General features: G+C 58.3%; 2 protein-coding genes across 3 annotated transcripts in view; one reads left to right on the top strand and one right to left on the bottom strand.

Annotated features, from left to right (window-relative positions):
• Positions 1-4,896: 4,896 nt before the first annotated feature.
• On the top strand, positions 4,897-19,130 carry LHX4 (LIM homeobox 4). Its single transcript, XM_037404822.1, is given in 7 exon segments — positions 4,897-5,158; positions 12,044-12,215; positions 15,603-15,805; positions 16,001-16,155; positions 16,769-16,940; positions 17,031-17,323; positions 17,325-19,130. Coding segments are annotated over 7 exon segments (1,176 nt in total). The 5' UTR covers positions 4,897-5,082; the 3' UTR covers positions 17,430-19,130.
• Positions 19,131-22,179: 3,049 nt separating this feature from the next.
• The window catches only part of ACBD6 (acyl-CoA binding domain containing 6), an 87,765-nt gene continuing 83,378 nt past the window's right edge, over positions 22,180-26,566 (bottom strand). For both annotated transcript variants that reach the window (XM_037404146.1, XM_037404143.1), the window contains one exon: positions 22,180-22,547. In XM_037404146.1, the coding sequence (XP_037260043.1) occupies positions 22,393-22,547 (155 nt within the window). In that variant the 3' untranslated portion in view covers positions 22,180-22,392. The remainder of the gene's footprint in view (positions 22,548-26,566) is intronic.

The following is a 26,566-nucleotide window of genomic DNA, read 5'->3' as shown; positions in this document are numbered from 1 at the left end:
ATTAGAGCCCGGCCGATAATAAACTTTATTAAGGGGGAGGGGGGGTGTCAATCCGATTTGGAGCCTTTTTCTTGATATCTTCACTTTGCCCAGGTGGGAGGCGAGGGCTGGCGGGATGGGGCAGGAGGGCGGCCGGCCCCCCTGCAGCCCCAGCACCAGGAGCTCTGGTTCCTCCAGCCCTTCCTCCCTTGCCTGCCTTGGAAATAAATTTTCTTGCTCCGTCATTCCTCCTCCTGCGGTGTCTGTGCGTGGTCACGCCTCCACAGGACGAAGGGCTGGTACCCCTGCCCTGCCACCTCTGGCCCACTTGGCCTTGGACATGTCACTTAACCGGGTCCTTGGTGGCCTCATCCCAGCGTGGCGGGGGGCTGCCTCCCCCCAGCTGCGTGCCGCTCCTGCCCGCCGCTGGGTGATGGATGGGGAAGGTCTCACTGCTGCAGCCCTGCTGCCTCCTCCTTGATTTCCCTGGGGGGTTTATCCCCAACATCAATAACCCCCCTTGCACCCCCTCCCCACCAGCTGCTCCCCTGCGTGGCACCCAGGGCTGGCGATGGGGGGCTGCCCGCGGTTACCCCTGGCCCCAGAACATCTCGGTGGGGCTGTTGAAGCCCAGGTTGGGGGGTGTATTAGTGGGGTGCATTGCGGGGGATGCAGCAGGAGGGGGGGATTAGTGCTGGGGGGTGGGAGCTGCCGGAAGGGGGTTAGCAGGCAGCAGCGGGCAGGGCTGCCCAGATTAGCATCCCCGACGGGCCCGCAGTCTAAAGCTGCAGTGCACGCAGGAAAAAAGAGAGTACAGTAAATAGACTTTCCGTAATCCTGTTTGGTGCCGTCCCAATCCCCCCAGCCCTGGCTCTCCTGGGCTGTGGCACTGGGGTATCCCCCCCGCCGGCACCTGGGGAACCCCAATGCGGGGCACAAGTGACCACGGCAGGCAGCAGTGCGGGCAGGGGGCTGCTGCAGGGCTCGGTGCTGCCCGGGGGGGTGTCCCCCACACCGCCCCCCTGGGATGGTGACTTGGGGGCAGGCCCCCCACCCAAGCCCTGCCACAGGGAGGGCATCCACGGCCACGCTCATGGGTGGGACGGGCTCTTCTGGGTGGGGGAGAGCCCACTCCAAGCCCCCCGAGGTGCCGTTCCCAATGGGGGTTACCCCTTCCCAGGGTGTCCCCGGGGCTAATTACCCAAATGGCCACAGGCTGGCGCGAGCTGGCCGCTATTCCCTAATACAATTTATCCTCAAGTGCAATTTAATTTTCCGCAAGGCCGGCGGCCGGCCCCCGCACACCCAGCCACCTTCCCACCCCTCCCGCCGTGCCCCTCTTCCCTTTCCCACCTCAGCGCAGGCGAGAGCCTTTCGCCACGGCATCCCCCCTCCACCAGCGCTCGGGCCATAAAATCACGGGGGTCTGCTTAACGTCGATTAATTTTCCATTACAATTAGCAATGCCCTGTTTGACAGTGCCTGCGAGGGGAGAGGATTTCTCTGGCCGCTGGTGAGTACCCGGGTCTTGCTGGCTTCTCGCTCCAGGCCATAGGGGTGTATGTGGGTAGGCTCATGACTAATTATTGGGGTAATTAAGAAGTGGGGGGCGGGGGGGGGGTGTGTGCTACTGGCATGCTGTGCACACAGGGGCTCAGCATGCTGCAGCTGGTGCTGCCCAGAGGTGAAGTGGCCCCCACTGAAGGGTGGTTGTGGCAGCTTTGGCCCCATAGGGATGTCCCCACCTGGGGCTGGGGGAGCTGGTTTTGTCACACGAGGGGACTCTGGGAGCTGGGCTGAGACCTGGCAAACTCACTGCACAGGTGGCACAGAGCCTTGCTGTCGGCTGAGCTCCCCCAGCACCTCCAAGCCCACTCGGGCTTTACTGATGGGGGACACGGCTGTGCTCACATGCCCCCAAGCATGGGCCAGACATGGGGTCTCCCTACAGCCCCCCTACCCCAATTCTGCCTTGGAACACCCCTTTGTCACCTGAGAACAAGGCACTGATGGCTCCTTCGGTGACACGCTGCCCAAACCAGCCCCAAACCCTGCGTGTCTGGGGATGGGGCACACAAGGGGGGCTGGGTCTGCAGCTCAGCAGAGGCTCTGGGGTTTGCCTGCTTTTTAATTGTTTAATTAATACCGGCAAGGAAGGTGTGGGAACACCATTCCTGCTCACCTGCGGGTTTTGTGACACGCTGCTCATGTTCATCCAGCTGCAGGGCTGGAGGGGGTTCAGGCAATGCCAAGGAGGGAGCAGGGGCATCTGTGTGGGGCCGGAGCCCCCCTCAAACTGCCCCAGAAATACAACCTGATGAAAATCATGACATTCACCCTTCTGCAGGCTGGTCACCACAGACTCTCAGCTCTGTTTTAGCTTTGGGAGGAGGAGAAAGCCTGGAGGATGGCAATTCCCACCCATCACATATAGCTCCCCCCCACCCCCCCCCGCTCAGGCACCAGCAGGACCCGACAGCACCTTGGGTGGCACAAAGGGGGTTTGCTGGCCAGCAGCTCATGCCCACCTCCACCACGCTCTCGCCCTGACATGCCAGGATAATGGGAGGAAAGCAAATCCAAAAGAGACAAAAAAACCCCAAAAAGTAACCTAAAAACCCCAAAGAGACCAAAAAAACACCAACACGAGGAACAGATGGACGCTAGGAAGGGGGGGGGGGGCGACAAAGCAATACTACAAGGGGAGAAAAGGATGAAAGCTCTACTGGGAAGATGTGGTGAGCTGAGAGCGAGCAGGGAGGAAGGTGTCGGTGGATTGGGTTTTTTCATGGACACTGGTGGTGGCAGCCCCCGGCCGCATGATGCTCCCCCGAGGTGAAGGCTCGGTGCTGCGCGGCTCCCTTTGCCCGCTCACGGCTGCCACGAGAAGGAGCAGGGCAGAGGGGGCTGGATCAATCTGGCAAAGCAGAAAAATGAATGAAAATTGAATTCCCTGAGGAGAAGGGGGTGGGGGGAGCTGTTATCCCGGCTGAGAGATAAATCAGAGCGAGCCGGAGAGTGGGGGACGGAGACGACTTCCAGCAGCGGTGGAATAATTAGGGAAATAGGTTGGGAAAAACAAAGCGGTGGGACAGGGAGGCCACGGGGCAGCGTCCGTCTGTCTGCCTGTCCACATGTCCGGCTAAACTTCTCCCGTAAATCTGCCTTAGGGACCTGCCTTGCTGTGTGCTGGGAGCCACGCTCCTGCAGTGCCGGCTGGCTGGGGACAGTGCGGGGGGGGGGGGGGACAGCAGCCTCTGCCCCAGGGGGCTGCAGAGCGCAGGTGGCCAGGGGCGGTGGGGCCCAGGAGGTGCTTAATGCACTTAAGAGCCAGCACTTAATTTAGGGGAGAAGGGGAAGGGATGGGATGGGGTGGGATGGGTGGAAGGGGATGGTATTCACCTCCTCCATGGTGGGAAGCTGATTTAGGGGCTCCGTGGACTGTGGGGATGGTGGGCGGGGGCTCACTCCTGCAATGAGCGCACCCTGGTCTCTGCCCAGTGGTGTGAGACAAGCTGGCCAGGGTTTTGCTCGTAAAATGAAGCTTTGGGGTTAAAAACCAGCATCTCGTTGAAAAACTATTTTTTTTCCTAAGGAACCATCGGGCTTAATACATTTCTTAAGTTTTATTTTATTTTTAAACAACACTTTTTTTCCAATTGCTGGCATGTTCATCCCCCCCCCCCCCCCCCCCCCCCCCCATTTCCTGAGGTGCCAGTTCATTTTTTTTCGGGTGGAAAAGCCTCTCCCTAGTTTGCATTTCAGCTTAGAAACAAAGGTACTGAAAGGGCACACGTGAGCAGAAGGTGGCTGGGCAAGCATCCTCCCCTCCCCGCGCTGCCATGTGCACCCCCTCGGAGGTGTCACCCTGCTGGGGCAGGCTCAGTGCTCTAAGCACCCCTTAGCCAGGCGGAGTGGGATGTCACAGTGCATCGGGGCCTTTCGGCACTGTTGTCCCCAGGCCGGTGATGCGGCAAGCGTCAGGAAGGGCGACGCTCAAGGCACCTGCTCTGGCTGACCTCAGCTGCATTTCAGCGAGCTTCTCTGCTTGGCCCTTTGCTGCTGGGCACTGCCAGGTACTGCCACCTCTCGACACATCGGTCTCACCCTGGTGCCACAAGCTGGGCTGCTCCAGGGTTTTCCCTCGGCAAAGCCCGACAGGGATCCTTCTGGAAGCCGTAGTCACACCAAGCTCTTTGCCCCGGGACTTTGGCATTGCCGCCCTCGTGCCACAGCAGCAAGCAGGGCTGTGGGGCTCAGTGTGCTGTGGCACTGCGGAGCTGGGTCAGCTCCCTCTGTGCCCAGAGGTGTCCCGGGGGACCTGCTGTTGGGATGGGCCCTGGGGCATGGGTGCGTGACAGTACCCTGTCGAAGCACAGCTTGTTGCTGTTGTGCCTGGCACCGGGGCTGCCCACGGGGGTTTACCAGCTGCCGGGAAATAAGTCACGTTGGCGTGGCGGTGAGGGGATGGTGACGCCGATGTCCGCCGGGGAGGGTGCCTGCCGGGCTGAGCCCCATCCCCGCGGCAGGTGGGACAGGGCTGGGGCGGTGTGCAGGAGCGGGAGAAGGTCCCTGAGTCCCGCTAGCGGGGACGGGGGCTTTGGCTCTTGGTTCTCTACCACCAATGGTACCGTCGAACAGAGCTTCCTGGCATCGGACAGCGCTCCCGGTCACGACAGCACTCTGTCGCGACAGCGCCAACCGCTCGAAGCCGAGCTCGGCCGCGGTGCGTTGGCGGCCGCAGGGCGCCCCTAACTCCCACCCCTTCCCGCAGGCCCCGCCCCCGCCCCACAGTCCCCGCCCCTTCGTCGGAAGACCCCGCCCCCTCCAGCCTGGGGCGGGCGGCGATTGGCCTCGAGTGGCCCGGCCCGCCCCCGCCCCCCTGCGGGCGGTGACGTCAGGCGCGCTCCCCGCAGGGTGAATGAATGGGAGGCGGGCGGCGCTGGCGGGCACAGCTGCGGCGCCGCGCCCGGGCCGGCACCGGCACCGGCACCGGCACCGCCCGCGGGACACGGCGCTGCCTCCCGCCGCGGGGCTCCGCCGGCCCGGGCCGCATCTCTCCCTCCCCTCTTCTCTCCCGTCCGCCGCCCCCGGGCCAATAAAATGATGCAAAGCTCCGCGCTCGCTGCCGAAGGGGCTGTCAAGGGGCTTCCCGAGATCCTCGGTGTGCCGGTGCAACGTAAGGACGCTTTTCTCTTCTCCCTCCTTCGCTCCCTGCCGCAAAGGCGGCCCCAGGCCGGCGGGGCAAGGCGGGCAGGAGCCGGCGGGGCAGCGCCCTGCGGGCTGGGCAGGTGCTTCCCGCTCCCGCCCCGGGGTGGTTTTTTCCTCCCCTTTGCTCCCCGCCCCCCCCCCCCCGCCGTGTAGCAGTGTTAATTGATTAATTGTTAATAGACGTAAAAATTCGGAGCGTGCGGAAGGCAGAGCGGTGCCCCGTGGGCGGGCGGGCAGCGGCCGGAGCCGTGCGGAGCCGTGCGGGCCCGGCTCCGACGGGGAGGGCGGCCGCCGGCTGCGTGTGTGCAAATGCATGTGCAAGTGTACATGCGTGTGTGTGTGCCGGTGTGGGGCCCCGGCACCCGCCCGCCCCCGCGCACCCCCGGCCCGCAGCGCACGACTCCCCGCTTATATCGTTTATCGCGACAGGCAGCGCCTCACGAGCGGTGGAAAGGGACCCGCGGGTGTGCGGGCGCCTTAGTGGGACGGCGAGCCCGGCCCGGCTCGGCTCCGCGCGGCCCGTGGAGCGATGCCGCCGTGTCTGCGTCTAGCCAAAACCCACCTATATAATCTATACGTGCGCATATATGCCCTGTAGCTACAGGTAGCGTGTTCGTGTGAAGGCACATGCTCGCGGGCGCTGCGGGGGGGGTGTATAAGCGTGTCTGGGAGGTGTATGTACCCACTTACGCGGGGGGTGTGTGTGTATGGATCCCACGGGTGTATGGACCCTCGCGTGTTTCTGCGGGACGCACGCGCCGGCAGCCGGCTGTCAGCCATAGGGGCCGGTGGCTTCCTCCTTTCTATAGGGCCGAGCCCTGGGCGGGGGGAGCCCGTGGGCACCCCCACCCCTATAGACGCGTGGAGCCGGTGCGGGGGCGGCCGGGCCCCGGGGCGCTCCCGGCCCGGCCCCGGGGCTGCTCGGGTGGGCGGCGGCGGCGCGGGATGCGCGGGTGTTGTTGTTATTATTTATTATTATTATTTATTTTTATTATTTATTGTTATTATTCTTTCTCCCCGTTTGCAAACGGCTCCCGAGAACCGGGGTGTCCCCGAGGGGCCGGAGCGGGGGCAGCCAGGGGATGCTCTGCCCCCCCCCGCCCCAGGCACCGGCAAAGTTGAGGAGAAGGGGTCCCGGCGGCACGGGGGGGCCAGCCGGGTCCGAGCCAATTGGGGGCGGACAGCTGTGCCGGGGGGTCCGGCCGCATTTCGGGGGACACACAGGGGTCGGGCAGGGGCGTGCGCGTCCCGACCACCTGCCCGCTGCGGTCCGGGCTGCGCCCCGCCGCTTGCCGCTGCCCCCAGAGCCTCCCCCGCCGTTTCGTGCCCCGCACCGGCCCCCGCCCCCCCCCCGGCGGCTGTAATTCGTTTTCCGTGGGTATTTCCACGGGGGGTGAAGCCGGTGCCCCGGCCCGCTGCTGCCCGGGGGAGCGGCCGGTCCTGCCTCGCCGCGGGGGGGTCGCCCCCGTTATCCCCCGTTGCCAGGCCGCGGGGGGGGGTGTGGTGCGGGCAGCCACGTTTAACCGGATTTCACCGCAGCAGAGGGGAAGAGACCTCCCCGTCAGGAGCACGGAGCCGGTGCGGGGACAGCCCGGGTCTGTCCCACGGCCGGGTCCCCACCGTCCCCCTGCCACCGGATAACGGCCCCGATTCCCAGCCGCAGGGTGCCCCGCAGCCCCACTGATTTAAGGAGAAAACAGGTGCCTCGACCACCCTGGAGCAGCAATCGCCCCAGCAAAGCCCCCTGCTTTGGCCCCCGCGGGTGCCACCAAGCCCCCCTGCCCGTGACATTGCCGTTTCTGCACCCCATATCCGTAATTACCAGGAAACAATCCAACCAGATCCGATTCTTATTATTTATTTAAGCTTCAAAATTAATGGCAGGACCAAAACATGTCGGGGAGGGGGCTGCTGGAAAAGTTTCCAGGGCTCCGCAGCCGCCGGGCAGCTCCAGCGCCCGCGGCCGGCTCCCGGCTCCGCGTTACGCGCCTGAGGCCTCATCCTGCACCCTTACACGTGTGTTCGGCCCCCTCCGGGCCAGGGGGTCTTGGCCCCGGGCAGGGAACACCTTCCCCAGGGAATGCAGCCCCGCTGCCTGCGCCGGGGTTACCCCCCCACCCCCACCCCCAGCAGCACCTCGGTATTTCATCGTGTGCGCCATGAAAATACGTGACATTTTCATATCTAATCGCTATTAAATCGCTGGTTTTCCTCGCTATTTAACCACTGCCCAGCTTCATTATTTTGTTTATTTATTAGCAGCGACTGTTTCTTACAGCATCCTCCTCAGCAAGGTTTTGGGGAGCCGAGCCTCCCCCTCCCCCCCCCCGCCTCCCAGGGCAAACCTGGCTACTGCTCAGCCTTGCAGGCGGAATTGTTAAAAATATAATTCCCAATATTATTTATGAATATTGTTTTGCAAATCTCACCGAAGCAAAAACTTCTGCCAAAGCCCGTGGGAATCGTGCCCGGGTGCCGCCAGCCTCTGGCCAACGGGCTGGGGGGGGAGTTGATTAATCGCCGCTGGGAAAGTCGTTTGCGCGCTGCAGAGAAATGAATCGGAGGGTTTTTTTGCATGTAAAGGAATGAGGTTTCCTCCCCCCAAGAAAGTCTTTTTGGGGAGTCCCCGACCTGGTGCTTTCCGTGGATGTTTGGTGCAGGCTCCGGGACCGCCGGACCGGGACCGCCTTTGTGCTCCGGTTTCCCACCGGCATTTGCCGCGGTACCGATTCTGCAGCACCTTCGTTTCCGCGGGTGACGATCCCTTCCCCTTAAAAGAAAAGGAAAAATAAAACACACTCCAACGCACCCCAAACCCCAGAGAAGGGGCAGCTCGCCAGCCGGTGCCCGGGGTGGTGCGGAGCCGGCGCTGCGCATCCTCCCCGGCCGCTGCCCCGGCACCGCCTCCCCCCTCGGCTTCCGAGGTTTTTGGGATTTCAGAGGGATTTCTGAGGCCACCCGCCAGTTTGTTTCGTTTCCATCGTTATTTCTTTCTTTTTTCGTCGGGGAGGGATAGGGATGGAAGGCTGGACCCGTCGCTAATATATCATGGCACCGGCGGCCGCGCTGCAGGCGGGGGTCGGATCCCGGCGCACCGTGTCGGGCCATCGCTCGGCTGCCCCGGAGCGTGGGGGGCTGCTTGAAGCTGTAGGGGGATTGCAGATCTGGCAACGGCTTTGAATGGGATACGGCCAAATCCTGCCCGGGCAGCCGCCGGCGGGATGCAGGGATGCACACTGGCTGCGCGTCCTCCTCCCCGGCACATCGCCCTGGGGGGGACACGACACCCCCAGCCTCACCCGCCCGCCGCCCCGGCAGCGGTTTGCACTAGGGCTGGCTGCTGCATCCCTGGGGTGGTCCCCATGTCCCTGGGGTGGAGAGGAGGGGGCCGTGGGGCTGTCCCCTATGTAGGTCTGCCTGTCGGAGCATCTATCAAAGCGCCCTGCACGCAGAGCCAGCCCTGAGCTGCTGTTGGGCAAAGGCACCAACGCAACATATAACGCCATTAACATTATTCCTATTATAGCAAATAATTTAGTTAAAACAAGTAAAATAAATGGAAGGCTTTCGGCAGGCAGGGAGGCAGCGCTGCGCTGGCCCCGGCGCAGCCGCCTCCGTTGCAAAGCACAAAGCAGAGCGCAGGGGCTGTATTTTAGATATTTTTTTTCTACATGCACTGAGCAAACCAGTGGGTTGGCTGGGACACCTCCTGGTACCCCAGCAGCTCCCCCTATTATTATTATTATTATTATTATTATTATTATTATTATTATTATTATTATTATTATTATTATTATTGTTATTATTATTGTCAATGCACAGGGGAAAGCAGCCAAACGGGTGCGAGTTCTGCCCATCGCTGCGTGCACACACAAACCTGTGTGCATTTGGTTGGTGCCGTACATCTAGGGACAGATCGAATGCAAAAAATATGTCTCGTTAAAAAAACCCCACACACATTTTTCTCTGGAAACGTGGGGGAAAATATTGTATTATCTGCTGCAGTTGTTTGCTTGCCGAAATTAAGCTTTTGGGAAGGAAAAAGCTGTTCGTTAGCTTGTGGGTGTGTGTATATACGCACATATACACGCGAGTATGTGTATGTAGATGTATATGCATCCACACGTTTCTATAAATAACCATTTATATATAAAACATGTTTCACAAGCGTGCATACGTGTTTATGAAATAAATAAGAAATATTTACTCTGCAATGCCACCGAATGTACCTTCTCCCGGGGCTGATGCTCTGCTGCGTGCCATCCTCTGTGCCAGCGGCTTCCACATCGCTCCGAAACAGGTTTAACAAATGAAATACGGAAAATGTGGCTGCTGCCCACCTGCAGCCCTGGTGCCGCTCCTAGCAGCATGCTGGGGGCGAAGCAGCCAGGTATTTTCAGAGCAAGAAGGAGAAGAGGGACCTATGGAAGCTGTAGATAATTTTTTTTAATTTTTTATTTTTAAATTTATTCTACTGTTGTTAATGCGACACAGGCTTAAATGCCAGCAATAAATATGGGCTGAAGGGCACTGGGATTGTAACTATCTAACCTTGTGAATGATAAAATAAGCTGCCTTCACTGGAGATACGTGTCAGTACCCCAAAGTATTTATAAATAATGTTATTCGAGGCTGTAACAATTTTCTCCCGTGCTGTTTCCCTCCTTTCCCCCCCTCTTTCTTTCCTCTTTCCCCCCCTTGTCTTTCTTCTTCCCCTCCTTTCTTCTCTCCCTCCTTTCTTTCCTTTTTCCCCACCTTTCTTGCCTCTTTTTTCCCTTCTTTCTTGCCTCTCCCCCCCTTTTCTTGCCTCTTTTTCTCCTCCTTTCTTTCCTCTTTTCCCTCCTTTCTTGCCTCTCTTTTACCCTCCTTTCTTTTCTCTTTTCCTCCCCTTCTTTCCTCTTCTCCTTTTTTCCTATTTTTCCCTCCTTTCTTGCCTCTTTTTTCCCTTCTTTCTTGCCTCTTCCCCCTCTCTTTTCTTGCCTCTTTTTTCCCTTCCTTTCTTTCCTCTTTTCCCTCCTTTCTTGCCTCTCTTTTCCCCTTCTTTCTTTTCTCTTTTCCTCCCCTTCTTTCCTCTTCTTCCCCTTCTTTCCTCTTCCTCTTTCCTATTTTTTCCCCTGCTTGCCTCTTTCCCCCCTTCTTCCCTTTTCCCCCCTTTCTTGCTTCTTTCCCCCCTCCCTTCATTCCCCTTTTTTCTCCTGCTTTCTTTCCTCTTTTCCCTTTCTTTCCTCTTCCTGCTCCTTCCTCCCCCTTCTTTCCTCTCCCCTTTTTTCTTTCCCCTTCTCCCTTCTTTCCTCTCCCCCCCACCCCTTCTTTCCTTTTTTTCCCTTTCCCCTTCTCCTCCCTTGATTAATTTCCTTCCTTTTCCCTCTCCCCCCGCTTTCCCCCTTTCCCAGTCTCCTTCCCTGTGCCCCGGGTGCAGTGCCCCGCTGCCGAGCCCCCTGCCCACGCCGTGCCCGGCCAGGGGGCTATCCCCCCCCGTCCCCTCCCCTGGCCGCCGGCGCTGGGAGCCCCTGGGCGCGGGGATCAGCTTCCCGCGGGTCAGTAAGGAGCCACCCTGCTCGGCCACTTCGGCTGGGGACAGCAGAGTCCCCCGAGCCTCCCCAGCACTTGTAGCAGCCATAAAAAAAAATATCCCGCCTCCCCCTCGCCACCCCCCCCACCCCCCCCACCCCCCGGTATTTACTGTCAGCCGCTCTCTGGCAGGAGGGAGGCAGCCCTTATACATAAACATCTCTCCTGCTCTTAGGCTCTAGCTCCGGGCACGGTGGGGGGGTTCCCCCCCAAAATCAATCTGCTTTCATGCATGCGTGTCAGCATTCTGTGCCTGGCTTTTACCGGGCAATCTTCTCCTGCAGACTTTTACAGCACCTCCTGTTTATTCTCAACTACGGGCAGGTAGAGAGGGAGATAAATATCCAGCTCTCCAGATCTATAGAAGCTGTCCATCTATAGGCAGAGCCTGGGTGGCTGGGTATATACACCTTGCCTTAGGAAAAGCCTTCCTCCTCCAAGCATCCTCCCACAGTGTGGGTGCTGTAGGGAGCTGGATGGGGCTGGACCTGCTGTCCCCGGTTACTGGTGCTGTGGTCCAGCATGGCCTTGCTTCAGCCCATGTTTTCCAGCCTTTTCCAGCGGCAGGGGTCTGTAACACCCTGGCTGGATGGGAGAAAGCAGGCAGAAACCCTCTACCCCTGTCACAGGAAAACTGGGATCCAAAGGCATGTTGGACCGTGGGGATGCAAAGTCCCCCGGTGCCCTGGCACTGCAGGGCGAGGGGCACTGCAGGCTGCTGGGGGGGGAGCAGCGTGGCCGGCACGGGTGGCTCGTGGTCCTTGGGGTGCAGTGGGAGCGGAGGGGAAGAGACGTTGGCCTTGCCTCTGCGGGTGGGGTGGAGGTGGCTGGTGGCCTGCACCCCTGGGTCATGGCAGAGACCCCCTGGTTGAACCCCTGGGTCACCACGGCAGCCTGGCCTCGGGGGAAAGGGGTGGCTGCGGGGAGCAACAAGCCGTGTCCCTGGTGGGGGGCTGGGCTGGGGGATGCCAGCCCAGAGGGAGTGAGAGGCAGGCAGGGAAATGGGTGGCAGGGGAGCAAGACAGAGCCTGAAAAATGGGGTGCAGAAGGAAAAAGCACCATGTGTGTGTGTCTCTGCCTGGTGGGGCCGTGGGCTTTGCTATCCCAGAGGATTTTGGCAAAGGTTTGCAAAGGAAGGTGTGCTGGGACACCGGCCAGGTGAGGGGTGGCAGCTCATCACCCTGCAAAGCACCGGCATGTGCCAGCGCAGGGCTTTGCTAGCCATGCCGGCTGGCTGGGAGCACCGAGGGGGCTGACGCTGCTCTTCTCTCCCCCTGCCCAGAGATCCCCCAGTGCGCCGGCTGCAACCAGCACATCCTGGACAAGTTCATCCTCAAGGTCCTGGACAGGCACTGGCACAGCTCCTGCCTCAAGTGTGCCGACTGCCAGATGCAGCTGGCCGACCGCTGCTTCTCCCGGGCCGGCAGCGTCTACTGCAAGGAGGACTTCTTCAAGTGAGTACCACTTGGGGGCACAGCCCCCCGAAAGCAGCATCTCCCACCCACGCAGCAGACAGACACAACCTATTTTGAAGTAGAATTTCCCCAAAATCTAAATTTATAAATTTTTTTGAGGTTTTTCTTGTCGTTCTTATGGAAATAACTGGAATGTTGGTGCTTTATAGCTGCCGCAGGCTGGATGCTGTTTGTTGGGCTTTAACCTTCTGAGAGCCCCACATCTCCCTGATGCCCCTGTCCCTCCCCTGTGCGGGTTTCCAGCCCCGTGGGGTGGCAAGCTGCGGTGGCTCGGCAGTGGCCCCGGCTCTGCTCGGAGCTAGAGGGCAGGAGAAACCCGCACAAGGCAGCGGCAGCGCTGCCTGCTCCTGCCCGCGCCGGGGTTTGCTGATGCTGCTTCTCTCCCTTCATCTTTTTACCTTTTTTTTTTTCTTCTCTTTTCTTTTCTTTTCTTTTCCTTTTTTTTTTTTTTTAATCCTTTTTTTGCTCCCAGTAGCGTGAAAACCTCATTTGATTTCTTTGGCAGCTGCCTCCGAGCTGTGCGATTGCCCAGCCTCGGCATTTCCCTGCTCCCGTGGGACAGGACAACCTGTTTCCCATTAAAAACGGCCTTTTCAGCAGGGATGCCCTGGTCCCTGGCTGCTGGCAAAACCTGGGAGTTTTCCCAGGGGATGGCAGGGGGTGTTGCAGCAGGGCTGGGCACAGCTCTGCCGGTGGTGAAACGCTGTCTTCGCGCCCGCTGCGGGGAGGGGGCCCGATCCTGGCCAGCAGGTGCCTTTTGCTGCCCGGGTGCAGGTGCCAGGGCCCTGGTGAACAGCAGCTGCAGCACCTCAGGGACAGGGGCCACCTCCCTGCACCATCATCTGCTTTTTCCCAGCTGTGCTGGCTCTCCACATCATTCCCCGCTGCCGGCCAGCTGGCTTAACCAACTGATGGCCATTACACCCGGTGCAAAACCCTGGGCAAGGCTTTCCCTGCCTGCCCATCCCTGGGCTGTCAGGCCTCCTACGTGCCACTCTCCCCACCCCCACCCCCAGCCATCAGGGCCAAGGATGCAGCTTGAATTCCTCCTCCCCAGCTGGGGAGCGTGCGGCCATCAAAGCAGCCGCTTACAGCCTGAGTAATAACACTTCAGTTCTGATATTTTCCAGCCTATTAATCTCCAAGTCATTTAAATAGTCGCCCAAAAGGTGCGGGTAATCAATGTTAATTAGAGTTGAAAGATCAGCGACTTTCTTAGATGAGGTCCTGCCTGGATTATTTGGTGCCAATCAATAGCATCTCAGCGCTCGCTCAGGCGCTCACCTCACCTTTCTTTCAACCGCTCATTGATTTTGGGGTAGGCAACCTGTGGGAGACATGAGGATTTAAGACCAACTTCAGAGGCAGGTTTGCAATGCAGGAGCTGCTTCTGAAAAGACCAGGTTTTTTTATTTTTTATCTTTATTTTCCTCCCCCAAATCGTAGTTCCTGGTCCTCAGCTGCAGGCAGCTCTGTCCTGGTTCTGGCTATTCCCAGCTGGTGTGGAAATATTCCGGGGTGCTGGGGGATGTGTGTTAACATGGCTTTAGGAGTGCTGGGTGAGGTGGGGGTGGATGGGCAGAGGGAGAATGGGGGTATCAGAGTGCACTGTCTCAGCCTTGGGCACAGAAAGGTGTTTTCTGTCTGTCCTATCCTTCCTTCTGTACATACCTTCACCCCTTCTTCCCTCCCTCTGTCCCCTCAATCCCTTCATCCCTCCCTCAATCCCTTCATCCCTCCCTCTCTCCCTCTCCCATCCCTCCCTCCCAGCTGACTCCAGGAGAGCTGAGGTCTCCCCAGCAGATGTCCAGGGACTCTCCCTTTAGGATAGAAGCCCAGAAAACAAGAAAAAAAAAAAGGATTTCCCTCCTTGCCTTCTGCTTCCAACACCACTTTGGACAGCTGCTGAAATCACGCTGGTGCCACGCATTCCGGGGTGCCTGCCACCCGTCCCTGAGTGACACCTGAGTGACGTGGGGACCCAGCTTTGGTGGCTGTGCCCTGGCATTCTGGACGGCATGAGGGCACGGGCAGCTGTGGGGCTCGGGGGGGTGATTTTACATGATGGGGGATGTTTAACACTCAAGGGGGGCAGCGAGAGGTGCCCAGGGTGGCTGTACCCCCTGGGCACCCCCAAATGCCACTGCCTGCCCCTTTTGGGGCAGGGAACCAAAGGGCTTGGGTTTTGCTGGGCCACCTCCTTTGAAGCAGATGGGTCTGTTCAAGGTGTAGGGGACAAATTTATCCTGATAGCTTTGCTGCCTGAGCTGCTGCTGCAACACCTGGGTGGCTCCGTGGGGTCCCAGTGCCCCACTGATGAGGTGTTTGAGGGAGCTGGGGGGAGCAGGGGAGACCCAGGAGAGCCCTTGTGGTGCCAGCGGGAGGTGGGGGGGATCTTTCCCCTGCCAGCCCCAAAGCCCACAGCATCTGCTGCTGGAACCACCAGTGGGATGTCCACTCGTTTTTGACTTTCTCTCGTGCTGCCACCCCCTCGTGGCACGTGTCACCCACGTGCTGTTAGTTCAGTTTACACCAGGTGTCACCTGGGTGTCAGCCTTCATGGCTACAGGGGCAACCGCCCCCCACCAGGGCACGGCTGCACCCACGCAGGCACCCAGCTTGGGGTGCACCCACAGCGGCAGGCACCCCAGGCTCTCTGCAGCAGAGTGCCTGCCATCCGCGGGGGCTGCTGGGCGAGATGCATGCTCCTTGCATGCTCCTTGCATGCTTCTTCCACTCCTCTTGCACACTCCTTGCACACTTCCCGCACCATTCTTATGTGGTCCTTGCATGCTTCTCCCACGCTTCTTGCACCATACTTACATGCTCCTTGCAAGCTTCTTGCACCATTCTTGCTTGCTCCTTCCACGTTCTTATCCCATTCTTGCATGGCTGCTTGTGTGCTGCTTCCACACTCCTTGCACACTTCTTGCACGCTCCTTGCAACCGTGTTGGCGGACTTGCTTGGCCCCACGCCTACCCCAAGCCAGCACACCCAATGCACCCATCGGGCTGTCATTATGGTGTAAGAGCCCCATCATTCTGCATTAATCTGGGATTCATCATGCTAGCGGGGCGGCGTAATTAATTTATTTGGTATTAATGTGGATGAAATATGTACTGTCCTTGCAGGGGAAAATCAGGCAGCCTATAAGCATTAGTTAAAAGAACCATTAAAATCAAACCTTCCTCAGCTCCATTAGGCTGGTCTTTCACACTGAAGAAGATAAACCCCTGCCGTGTGAAGTGTCATGCATAATTAGGTTGATTGCTGGTTTAAACTCTGCCCTGTCTCCTGGTCCCCATCCCATCTCTGGCGAAGCCCACCTTGCCGAGCGACTTAGGGTCACCCACTTCTCCTTGCAGACGTTTCGGGACCAAATGCACGGCGTGCCAGCAGGGCATCCCCCCCACCCAGGTGGTCCGCAAAGCCCAGGACTTCGTCTACCACCTCCACTGCTTCGCCTGCATCATCTGCAGCCGGCAGCTGGCCACTGGCGACGAGTTCTACCTGATGGAGGACGGGCGGCTGGTCTGCAAGGAGGACTACGAGACTGCCAAGCAGAACGGTAGGCACCCTGAAAGGGCTACGAGGTGGGACATCACACCGAGGGGTGGCCATGGTTCGTGTCACTGCTGGAAGGTGTTGTTGCGGGCTCTGAGGCAGCCAGTTCTGGGGAGCTTTTCCCCAGCAGTGTGGGCTGGAGGTGTGGGGCTGCTCATGCTGCTGCAGTCAGGGCTGGTACCAGCTTCTTGGCTTGCAGATGACTCCGAGGCAGGTGCTAAGCGGCCCCGGACCACCATCACGGCCAAGCAGCTGGAGACACTGAAGAACGCCTACAAGAACTCCCCCAAGCCCGCCCGGCATGTGCGGGAGCAGCTCTCCTCCGAGACTGGGCTTGACATGAGGGTGGTGCAGGTGAGGCCGTGGGGGTGCCCCTCTCCACCTTGCCCCTAGCGAAGGGGGACGCAGGGGTCCCGCTGGGGTGTCTGAGTGCTGGGTTGCAGGGGGTGCCAGTCTTCAGGGGATGCAGAGGTGCTGGGGTGTTGGGGTGGCATGGGTGTCGGGGAGCTGGGTTGCAGGGCTGCTGGGCTGCTGGCTTGCAGGGGTGTGTGGGAGCTGGCATGCAGAGTTGCAGGGATTCAGGCATGCTGGGATGCTGGGCTGCCAGGGTGCTGGCCTGCTGGGGTGTAGGGGTGCTGGGTTGCCGGGGTGCTGGGCTGCATGCGTGTGTAGGAGTTGGGTTGCACAGGTGTTGGCATGAGGCACTGCAGGGGTGCTGGCGTGCCAGGATGCAGGGGTGCTGGCGTGCTGGGTTGCATGGGTGTGTGGGAGCTGGGTTGCAGAGGTGTTGGCATGCCGGGTTGCAGAGGTGCTGGGTTGCATGGGTGCTGGCATGCTGGGTTGGAGGGATGCCAGGGTGCTGGCACGCTGGCATACTGGGAGGCATGGGTGCTGGTATGCGAGGTTGCAGGGGTGCTGGCATGCAGAGGAGCCAGGGTGCCATCCATGTCCCCATTCCCCGCCTCAGGTGTGGTTCCAGAACCGGCGGGCCAAGGAGAAGCGGCTGAAGAAGGACGCGGGGCGGCATCGCTGGGGGCAGTTCTACAAGAGCGTCAAGCGGAGCCGCGGGGGCGGCAAGCTGGAGAAGGAGAGCTCGGCCGAGGACTGCGGCGTCAGTGACAGCGAGCTCAGCTTCCGCGGTGAGCAGGGTGCTGGTGGGGGGCGGGGGGGCTGCAGGGCTCCCCCCTGCGCTGACCCCCCTCCTCTGCTCTCCCTCCTCTCCCCGGCAGAAGACCAGATCCTCTCCGAGCTGGGCCACACCAACAGGGTTTATGGCACCGTGGGGGACGTGGCGGGCGGACAGTTGCTGAACGGCGGCTTCTCCATGGAGGGGACGGGACAGTCGTACCAGGACTTGCGGGACGGCAGTCCCTACGGCCTCCCCCAGTCGCCGTCCTCCATCTCCTCCCTGCCGTCCCACCCGCCCTTGCTCAACGGGCTGGACTACGCCATGGACGGCAGCCTGGGGCTGGTGGCCCACGGGGCGCAGGGGGTGAGTCAGACGCTGCGGGCCATGGCCGGGGGGGGGCCCCACCTCCGACATCTCCACGGGGAGCAGCGTCGGGTACCCAGACTTTCCCACCAGCCCGGCCTCCTGGCTGGACGACATGGATCACCCCCCTTTCTAAGCGCCGCTCGCCCCCTGCCCCGGCCCCCCTCGCTCCCTCCCCAGCCTGCAAGCTCAGCACTGAGGGTACCCGCCGCTGGTTGACCTTTCCAGGATTTCCCATGGGAATGGGCCCTGGAGGGCTGGAGGGAGGGGGGGCGGCATCGGCGATGGCCGGGGGTGGCTGTGCTTGGGGCGGGGGGCACAGATGCCTTTGGGTGTAAGCACAAGAGAGGTGTTGGCGCACGGGATGCACGGCGAGGACCCCGGCGCAGGGCTGGGGCACGGTGCAGCGCTGGTAACGGTGTGGGCTGGCGAGAGGGAAGGACAATCAAGGATGGCAGCGTCCATCCCGGTGCCCGTGCCAGCCCCGCACCCCTCCTGCTGAGCACCGCTGCTATTTTCAAGAGTTATTTTTCGATATGGAGTTGAAATGACTCGGCGCTGCCTGGAGCCTCAGCAGAAAGAAAAAGTCTATATTGTAGAAGCATTTATTTTGGCGAGGCTGGGGACCTGTCCGGGCAGGGCCACTGCCCCGCTGCCCGGGGGCGATGCCGCCCGCTCCTGGCCTGGTGGGAGCAGAGCCGTCGTGCGGTGGCTGTGGGGCCGCGATTTATCACTGGGTGCACGGGCGCGCTTACGATGCATCACTGTGGGTTTTACCTTGGTCGTGTGTCGGGGAGGAATTAAAGAAGAAAAAAAGCCTCGATCCAGCCCAGGGTGCCCAATGGCTGGGCTGGGCTGGGATGCTCGGGGCTGGCACGTGGATGGCAGCCGCTGCAGGTGCTGGGGAAGGGGGGGCAGGAGAGGTGGGGAATGTTTGATCTGAGGGTATTGCAAAAAATTCCCCCCAAAAGAGGGAAAAAGAGCGTTTCATCAGCTGCAGGAGTACCCACGCGGTGGGGAGCGGACGGTGTCGGGGTGTAAGACCCCCATGGAATAGGCTACCCACCTCCTTCAGGGCTGTGGGGCTGACAGGACCAAAGGTGGGTGCAGGCAGCTGGGGAGGACCCAGGTGGTTTTGGCACCAGCCTCCAGCCCCTTCCTCAAAACCTACATCCCTGGGCTTGTGACACCCACCTGCCCAGCTCCCCCACACCCCCAGCCTTGCCAGGCTGAAGCATTCAGCCCAATGGATAAAACCCAGCTCCATGCTTGCTGCCCGGTGTGCCGGGCTCTGCCCCAGGCCCACAGGGATGCCCTGGCCATGGGGTCCCTGCCATTCCCCCCAGCTCTGGGGTGATGCTGATGATCCCGCCTGCCCTTCAGGAAGGGCTGCGGGCAGATCCAGTTAGCCAGCTGCTGCCAGAGGCCGGGGGGGCTCTGAAAGCAAAGGGAAAAAAAGAAGAAAAATGAAAAAAAATTATGCCACACAAGAAAGCACATCACTGGTATGTCCCTGTCCCTCCCCGCCCCCCCCCAGCTGGGTGTGTTGGTGCTGCAGGAGTCGCCCCAGCTGCACCCATGTGCCTCCCCCCACCCCCACCCCTGCAACCTTGGGTGCTGCTTTGTGCCAAGCCCCCGGCCTCGCCGGGCAGCGTGGACGGCTGGTGGGGAGGGGGACGGGGGCAGCCATGCCCACTGCTCTCCACCCCCCTTTGACAAGGCCAAACGCCCCCTCCCCTTGCTGTGTAAATTTTGTACAGTACCAGAAAGTGAAAGTCTTGTTTCCTGGGGGGAAAAAAAAAACAAAACCCAACAAAAATAATAATAATAATAATAATAATAAAAAATTTCAAAGAATGAAACCTTATTTATTGCCCTGTCTTTGGGGAGAAAGGACGCCCCAAACTCCCCCAAATTCGCACCCAGGGCGTTGCTTTTGTACCCTGCCTCCGGTGTGTTGGCATGAGATGTGTACGGTCACCCCCTCTGCCTCGAGGGAAAGCAATGTCAAATAAACTCGGGATGCTCTTTAGCAGCTGCTGTCTTTGGGATTTTCTTCCTCTATGGGAGGGCAGCAGCCACCAGCAGCATCACCTGCCCCGGCACCATCGGCTCTTTGGTGTTGGATCCCTGGGTCTTGTCTGGATGGAGGAGCTGGCATCCCTGGAATGAGACAAGCGACATGGCCAGCGACATGGCCATCGTTCCCTGGCTTTATGTGGGCATGGAGAGGTGGGTGGGTTTGGGGTGGGCAGCTCCAGCCCTGCCACGTGGTACCCCACGATGCCCGCAGCGTGCCCACCGCTGTCGCCCGGCTGTACCACCACAGCACTCGGCGGGCACAGGTGAGATGGCAGAGCCATGCCGGGGCGGGGGTCTGAGCCCCTCCACAGGCACCGGTGTGTTGGCTTTCTGTATTTTAATCATTTTAACATTTAATGCTTCTCAATTAAAGTGATTTCCTGGAGTAGATGCCAAGCTTAGGGCGAATGCACATTAACCACTTTCTGTATCGGTAGTTAAAGGCACTAAGGGATTTAAACAGCAATCCGCAAGGCTGCTGGGGAAAGGTTTGGCTGAATAAAGCAGATTATAAACAATAATATATGTCTTTCTCTCCTCCCCCCCCCCCCCCCCGCTATATATTTTTTTTTTTTTTGGAAAGGCTCCAACCTCACAAACGGACCTAAAGTGCTATAAACATCTCCAGGGCTGAGCGCTCAGCCCCCAACGTGCTCTCTGAAAGCATGGGCAGCGCTTTCCATCCCTGTTTTAAGAGAGATTTTTTTTATTACCCAGCCTGTCCATCAAGCCAGGCGGTGGCTGTGCATTATGGCACTGCACAAGGGTGGCCTCGCTTGTCCCTAACCTCGATGCCACCACATCTCCATCCCACAGGCAGGGGGGTAGCTCCAGGCGGAGCCCCCCAGCTTTGGGGTTGGTGTCTTTGCTTCATCCGCATCTGGATGCAAAAGCGACCGGCGTTGCTGTCGGCACCCGTTGCATTCTGACCGCACGTGCTGTGACTGCGGTGGGACCAGGCACCACCAGCCCCTTGACAGGGTGAAGGAGAGCAGGAGCCACTGCCTTCCCCCAGGGTCAGAGGGCTGTCGCATCACCGCCATCGGGTAAGCATTGCCCCGTAGGGACCCAAAATATTGCAATCTGACGTTTAGTGGAGAGCATTAATCATTGGCAGCTTGCTTCATGCTACCGAGGTGATGCTTCTCCGCATCCCAGCTCCCTGCCAGCTTGTTTCACCAGCCCCTTGTCACCACTGGGCAGCAAATCGTCCTCCAACACAGAGGGGCTGGTGTGTGCGTGGTGGCTGCGAACAGAAGCACAAGGGGTATTTTATTTTTGGCCATCCAAGCTCCAGCTAGGAAGGCAGTTTCTCTGGGATGTTTGTAAGGAGCAGGCTTAGACCTCAAGTTTCCTACTGACGTCAGAAAAAGCCCTAAAGGTTGGTTTGTGGGTTTTTTTTTTCTTTTTCTGCAAAAGCACCAGAGACTGCCACCACGGCTCCCCAGTCCATCAGACCCCTCCAATATTAAATTAATGGGAAATAAGTTGATGTGATCAATACAATGGCCCATACAGCCCGTTAACTTACCTAAGCCATTTTGTCCTCACCACCATGTCTGGCCCGCGCCTCGTGTGTGTGAGCCGTGCCGTGGTGGTGCTTTGGCTGCTGGTGGCACTGAAGCCAGTGCAGCCGTTCCTCTGTGTCAGCAAAAGCTGGCAGGAGCCCGGCCGCTGCCGTGAGGGGCCAAAACCCACGTGTGCCTCCTGCCCAGCCAGTCCTTAGTGGAGGGAACATTCCCATTTATTTTTCTGGAGGCTGGAAGTGCTGCAGAAAGGCAAGCAGCTTCCCATCACAGTGATGGAGATCTCCTACACTCCCCCCAGGCTGTAAATCTCCTTGTCCAGGGAAAAGCAAGCGGCACAGCAATGCCCCACGGGGAAGGCACAGCCTCTTCTTGCCACGTCCACCCACCCGACACCGCAGCCTCCCTCCCTGCCAAGCCCAAAGTACAACCCCATCCCCGGCAGCTCCCCTGGACCCACCGGCACAGCCCAGTAGATCCCGATGAGGAAGCAGTAAGCCCCACGAGCATCCCACCTCACTCCAGCACCCCAGGCTTCGCACATCTTTCTCACTTTCTGGGTATTTGGCCAGCTGGGAGGAATATGAAATGACCAAGACAGGCCCACAGGGTGACAGGGCAAGTGCAAGTTTCTGTCTGTGCCCAGCTGTTACAAAACCCCAGCCCTGAATGAGCCACCCTGGGGACTGGCACGTGACGGGGGGGACCCGGAGCTGCTGATGGAGGTGGAGTTTTAACGCTGTTTAATTCAGCAAAGTGGTTGTGTGATGTGGTACAAGTCCTGTCAGCTTGGAGAGGCTGGTTATCCATAAAGCACTCATCTTACACGCGTTAGGTGTGAACCAGAGGGACGGACAGACAGCTGTGTGTCCCTGCTGCCTTTCGTAGTCCCCTCTTCCCAGGATGAGGGCTTGAGCAGAGCTTTCCAAGGGCTGTGACAGCGCTGAGCTGCCTCCCACCCTTATATTGCTTCTGGGGAATCAAGCCACTCCCTGCATGAAAAACACACAGAGGCTGTGACCCAACACTGTGCTTTTATTTATAATATTTTGTTTGGACCCACGGGAAAAGAAAATAAGCCAAAACCCAACCAAATGGTAGAGATGAGCATCTCACCTGGCCCAGCAGCCCTCCCTACAGAGGAGCCGACCAGTCAGCACAGGCTGACAGGTGAGACATCTGATCCAGTACTTGTGTTTAATATGTTAAACCAGTAACTGGGGCCTTCTCGAGGCCCTCTCCCCCTCCCCTGCTGCCCCCCACCCCCCCCCACCCCCCCAAATACTGATAAATGTCAGAACATGCAAAACCCTGCTCCCATCCTGCTCAGGATATGCGCTCAGCCAGCCAGCTCTGGTGCTGGCGAGCCCACCCAGACCCTGTGCTCTAAAAGCTCCCCTTCGGATCCTGAGGTGTTCCGGAGGGCAGCGGGGGAAGAGAAGGGGCGTTATTGCGGAGCATCTCTGTCCTGGGCACCGCGTTGGCCGCGGGTTAGGTCTGGCCAGCGGTGTGCTGCTGCAGAGCTGACCTGATGGCTTTACAGTCTGTCACCTCCTCCGGCAGGCAGCCCTCCTGGTCCCGGAGCGTAGGGTCGGCCCCTGACTTCAGCAACAACTCCACGATGTCCAAAAACTCACAGGCGGCAGCTGGAGGGAGAAAGGGAAGGATTAGTCTGGGAAGCCTGACCCGAGGCGGCAGTGATGGGTGTTTCTGGAGCGGTGCTGTAGCTGTCAACATCCCATGCGTGTGCCAGAGGCAAAAAATGCCATCTCAGCACCTGGCCAGGCGGAGCAGATCATTTTTCGGGGCAGTGTTCGGTACTCAATGTATTACTTGCCTTTGGATTTAACAGTGCAAAGGAAAGAGACAAGACAGAGTGGAAGAAATGACAAGCCTGGAGTCCCGAGGGGGTGCGACCGGTGCAGCCATCACCCAGAGCCCGCAGCTCAGCCACGGAGCCACCGGGAGCCAGGTGGTTTGCCGGGCATCACCTGGGATGACGCACGGGGTGCCTGGGCACAGTCTGGCTAATGCTCCTTCGCCCCCAGGACTGCAGACACATCTTGGGAAGGGCCCCAGAGTGCAACTGCAGCATGGCACAGAGCCCCAGAGTGCCACCTGGGAAAGCACTGCCTGCTTGCTTTGGTACCCAGAATTTATAACACACTTCTCATTTATAACGTATCGGTAAGCCCCTACTCCTCAGTTGCCTCCTGAACCTCCAGGGCTCCACAGGGAGCAGGTCCCAGGCAGGACATCATCAGTACTGCCTCACACCCGGCTTTCACCCATCATTTCTCCTTGTAGAAAATTCAGATGGTTTTTAGCTGCTGGCTGGCCCTGCCCTAAGCTCCAGGGAATGTGCCTGTGCCCACGGGCAACCAGTAGCACCACTGTTATTCCTAACTCACACCTCCACCAGCAACTATTTTTTTCAACCACGATTTACTCTGTCAAGATAGAATCAAGTTTGACTTGAGCTCTTCCCTGTCCCGAGGATGTAACAGCCTGGCAGCTTTCAGCTCCCCCTCCAACCCGGCTGAAGGATGTTAAAACCAAAAAAAAACAAAAATAAAAGAACTAGGAAGACCAGGAAAACTCTTAACATTGAAGAGCTGGGCTTGGCTGACGTCAGCAGAAGTCCCAGTCCCTGGATTTTCCCTTAAGCCCGTGCAATGCAGACCCTAGCAAAGCCACAAGCTGCCTTACGAGACTGCACAGCCGGCAGCTTCTTCTTGCATTGGTGGCAACTGGTTTTCACTGTATTTCAGGCGCTTTTACAACATAACCGACCAACTCTTTTTTGCTGTTAAATGTAGTCATTAAAAGCGTCTTCTGCATTACTCCGCAGTTTTCTACCAACCCAAAGGGACAAGCAGCAATGTTTAATTAAAATAAATTTGACGTGTGATTGGAGCTTATACTGAAGGAGATTAAAAAAAAGGGGAACAAAAGGGGCAAGGGGCTGGTGAGGAAGCAGGTGGGGGTGTGGATGAAGCTGAGCTAAAGGGCCAGGGGACGTGTCCCGGGGCGAGGGCACAGCACTCTTGCAGAAAGCAGACTGCCAGGGGTGCCAAGGACGCTGGTGCTGGCAGCTCCTGGGGATGGGGAGCTGGTGCCCGCACGGGGAGAGGCAGCATCCTCGTCTGGTGCCGCTGCCATGGGTGCTGACAGCCCGTGTCCTCGAGCGGGCTGCGGACGTTCCCCAGGGATGAGCACAGCTGCTGGATTTATCGCGCCCCAAGACCCTCGATTTGTCAAGGGCCGGAGCGGCAGCCCTGACACTGGCACGGGTGAAGATGAATTTCCATTCAGCGCAGTTTGCCTTCCGACTCCATTAATCCTCAGGGTTCAGATGATGAATTTCTTTTCTTTTTTTTCTTTCTTTCTTTTTTTTTTTTTATTATTTATTTTCCCTCCAGCGTCCCCTCCCACTGCCCTGCCACAGCACAGAAAGAGCCGAACAGATGGTGCTTTGCAGGGAAGCCGGAGCGCCCATGAGGATACAGAGCCTGCCCACTCTGTGGCCACGTGCTCGGAGAAGCCTTGATTTCCTCTGGGAGAGGCAGCGGCAATGATTTTAGTATTCCCGGCGGGTGGGTGGATGGATGGATGGAGAGGAGACGAAGACTAACGGGCCGTTTAGCCGAGAAACCATGCTCGTACCCATCATCACAGCAGTGACCGCTGCCTCTGGTCCAGGGGAGAGGGGGTCCAGCGGTGGGTCCCGCTGGTGAGCCGGTGCCTTCGGACCGTGCTGCCAGCTGGCCTCCGCTTAACCTCCGATTAAACCCGGGGTCGGCGCCGATCGGAAGGAGGCAGGATTTATAACCCGCAGCAGGATGCAGTTTGACACCGGCTGTAATCAGGAGAGCTGTCACCACAAGGACAGCTGTCAGGCCACGCTGGCTCATAAAAAGGGATGGAGACACCCTAAAAGCAGTGGCTGCCTCGCTGGCCTTGCTCATGGGATTTAACCCTTCCCCAAACAGCCTCTAACAAAAGGGAAGGCCTTGTAAAAGCACTGCTCTGCTCAGCACCGCCACAGACAGTTTTCACAGGAGCTCTCATGCCTCTCTGCTGCAATTAATGCCTCGGTTACGAAGTGCTTACTGAGATGGTATCAGGAGATTTTCAGTGAGTTCCAGTTTCAGGCCAATAGCCACTTGAATCCAACCCATGCACGCATTTAACAAGCTCTTTTCAAGATCAGGGTGATTTATGACCAGATCAGCTAAGTAAGGGAGCGAGGACAGCCTGGGCGCAGCGATGGTCAGCCAGGGACAGCAGGGCACTTGTGGGCACACCCGACCCAGAGAGGCTTCCCCAAAGATGATGTACAGGGAGGGGAGCTGGGATAATACTCAAGAAGAAGAAAAAATTCTACCACTTAAAACATTTGGGGGAAAAAACCCCTGCTAAACCGTCGTTACTGAAACAGCCGAGCTGGCAGGGCGGATCAGAGAAACCATTTTTGAAATAATGTTATTTAAATCAGTTGTGTTTGTGTTAAACAATCTGCTTCAGTCACCAGCCAGAGGGATCCACCTGCACGTCATTTACATGGAGGTGATGCATCCACCTTTTACTTTCACATGTTGGACCCGCTTGAAGCAGGTGCTCTTGGATAACTTACACACTACGCTTTTGCACGACCTACTATAACCCACTGTGCACCCCTCAGCAGGCAGGTGTCAGTGCTGGAGTTGGGAGCAGGGGAGAGAATCTTCCCAGGAGAGCAAGAGCCCAAACTGTGGCATGAGCTGGGCAGAGGAAGAGGCAATGTGGCATCAGAAGCTGTCACTCTGCTGACACTGCTGCACTAAGCAACAGATTTGCTACTCCAGTCGGAATGATAAAATATTGAAAAACAAGAGTATCCTACAGGAAAGATCACATGGGGAGAAATCATACATCATGGTGATTACAGCGATCGGTTCAGGGGCCCTGGAATCTGGTAGTTTAGATCCAGATCCAAATGCCGTGCCTTGCACTGATGTTCTGCAAAGCAATTTGCCATCCTGCTAATGTCCTTGTGGAGAGATCAGAAAGAGAGAAAAAGACACAAACACTTGAGAATTACAAGTATGCTCTTAATTACACACTGACAGGCATCGAGAGAGAGTATAAAATAATAACTGGGTATGTCTTAATTTTGGGGGAAAAAAAGTGATACAGATTAAATTGATACTTTTCTCCTATTCCCCGCGCATCAGAACCGCATGTGTCACTTTAGTCTCTACTCTTCTCATTTGGAACTAGAACAATCTTTCAATTAAAGATCACTATAAAATCGCGCATCTAATTAGCACGTTAATTGTTAAGAGGGGCAGGAACTGTAACTTCGCTCTGCTGATTTTGCTAGTGGAGAACCTGCTGCTCTCAGCTGCGATCACACAGGTTTGTCACCAGGACACGATGAGGGGAAGGACACTCAGCCCCTTCCCCTCAGCTGCGGAACCTGGGGAAGCTGGTACCCAGCCTCCTCTCACCCTGCGATGGCTGAGGGATTTAGCATCCCCTAACCAGCGCCACTCCTGGCTCTGGAGGTAGCACAACCACATCCTGGAGGCACAGAGGGAAAACTCTGCGGAAAGTGAATCATCAACTGGGGGAAAAGGAAGGCTGAGGGTGACATTTGCAAAGGGGAATGAAGGGAGGCCAG

This window comes from Falco rusticolus, chromosome 11 (genome assembly GCF_015220075.1).
Source record: "Falco rusticolus isolate bFalRus1 chromosome 11, bFalRus1.pri, whole genome shotgun sequence".
Classification (NCBI taxonomy): domain Eukaryota; kingdom Metazoa; phylum Chordata; class Aves; order Falconiformes; family Falconidae; genus Falco; species Falco rusticolus.
Note: the sequence above shows the minus strand (reverse complement) of the source record. Positions and strands in the feature narration are given on the sequence as shown.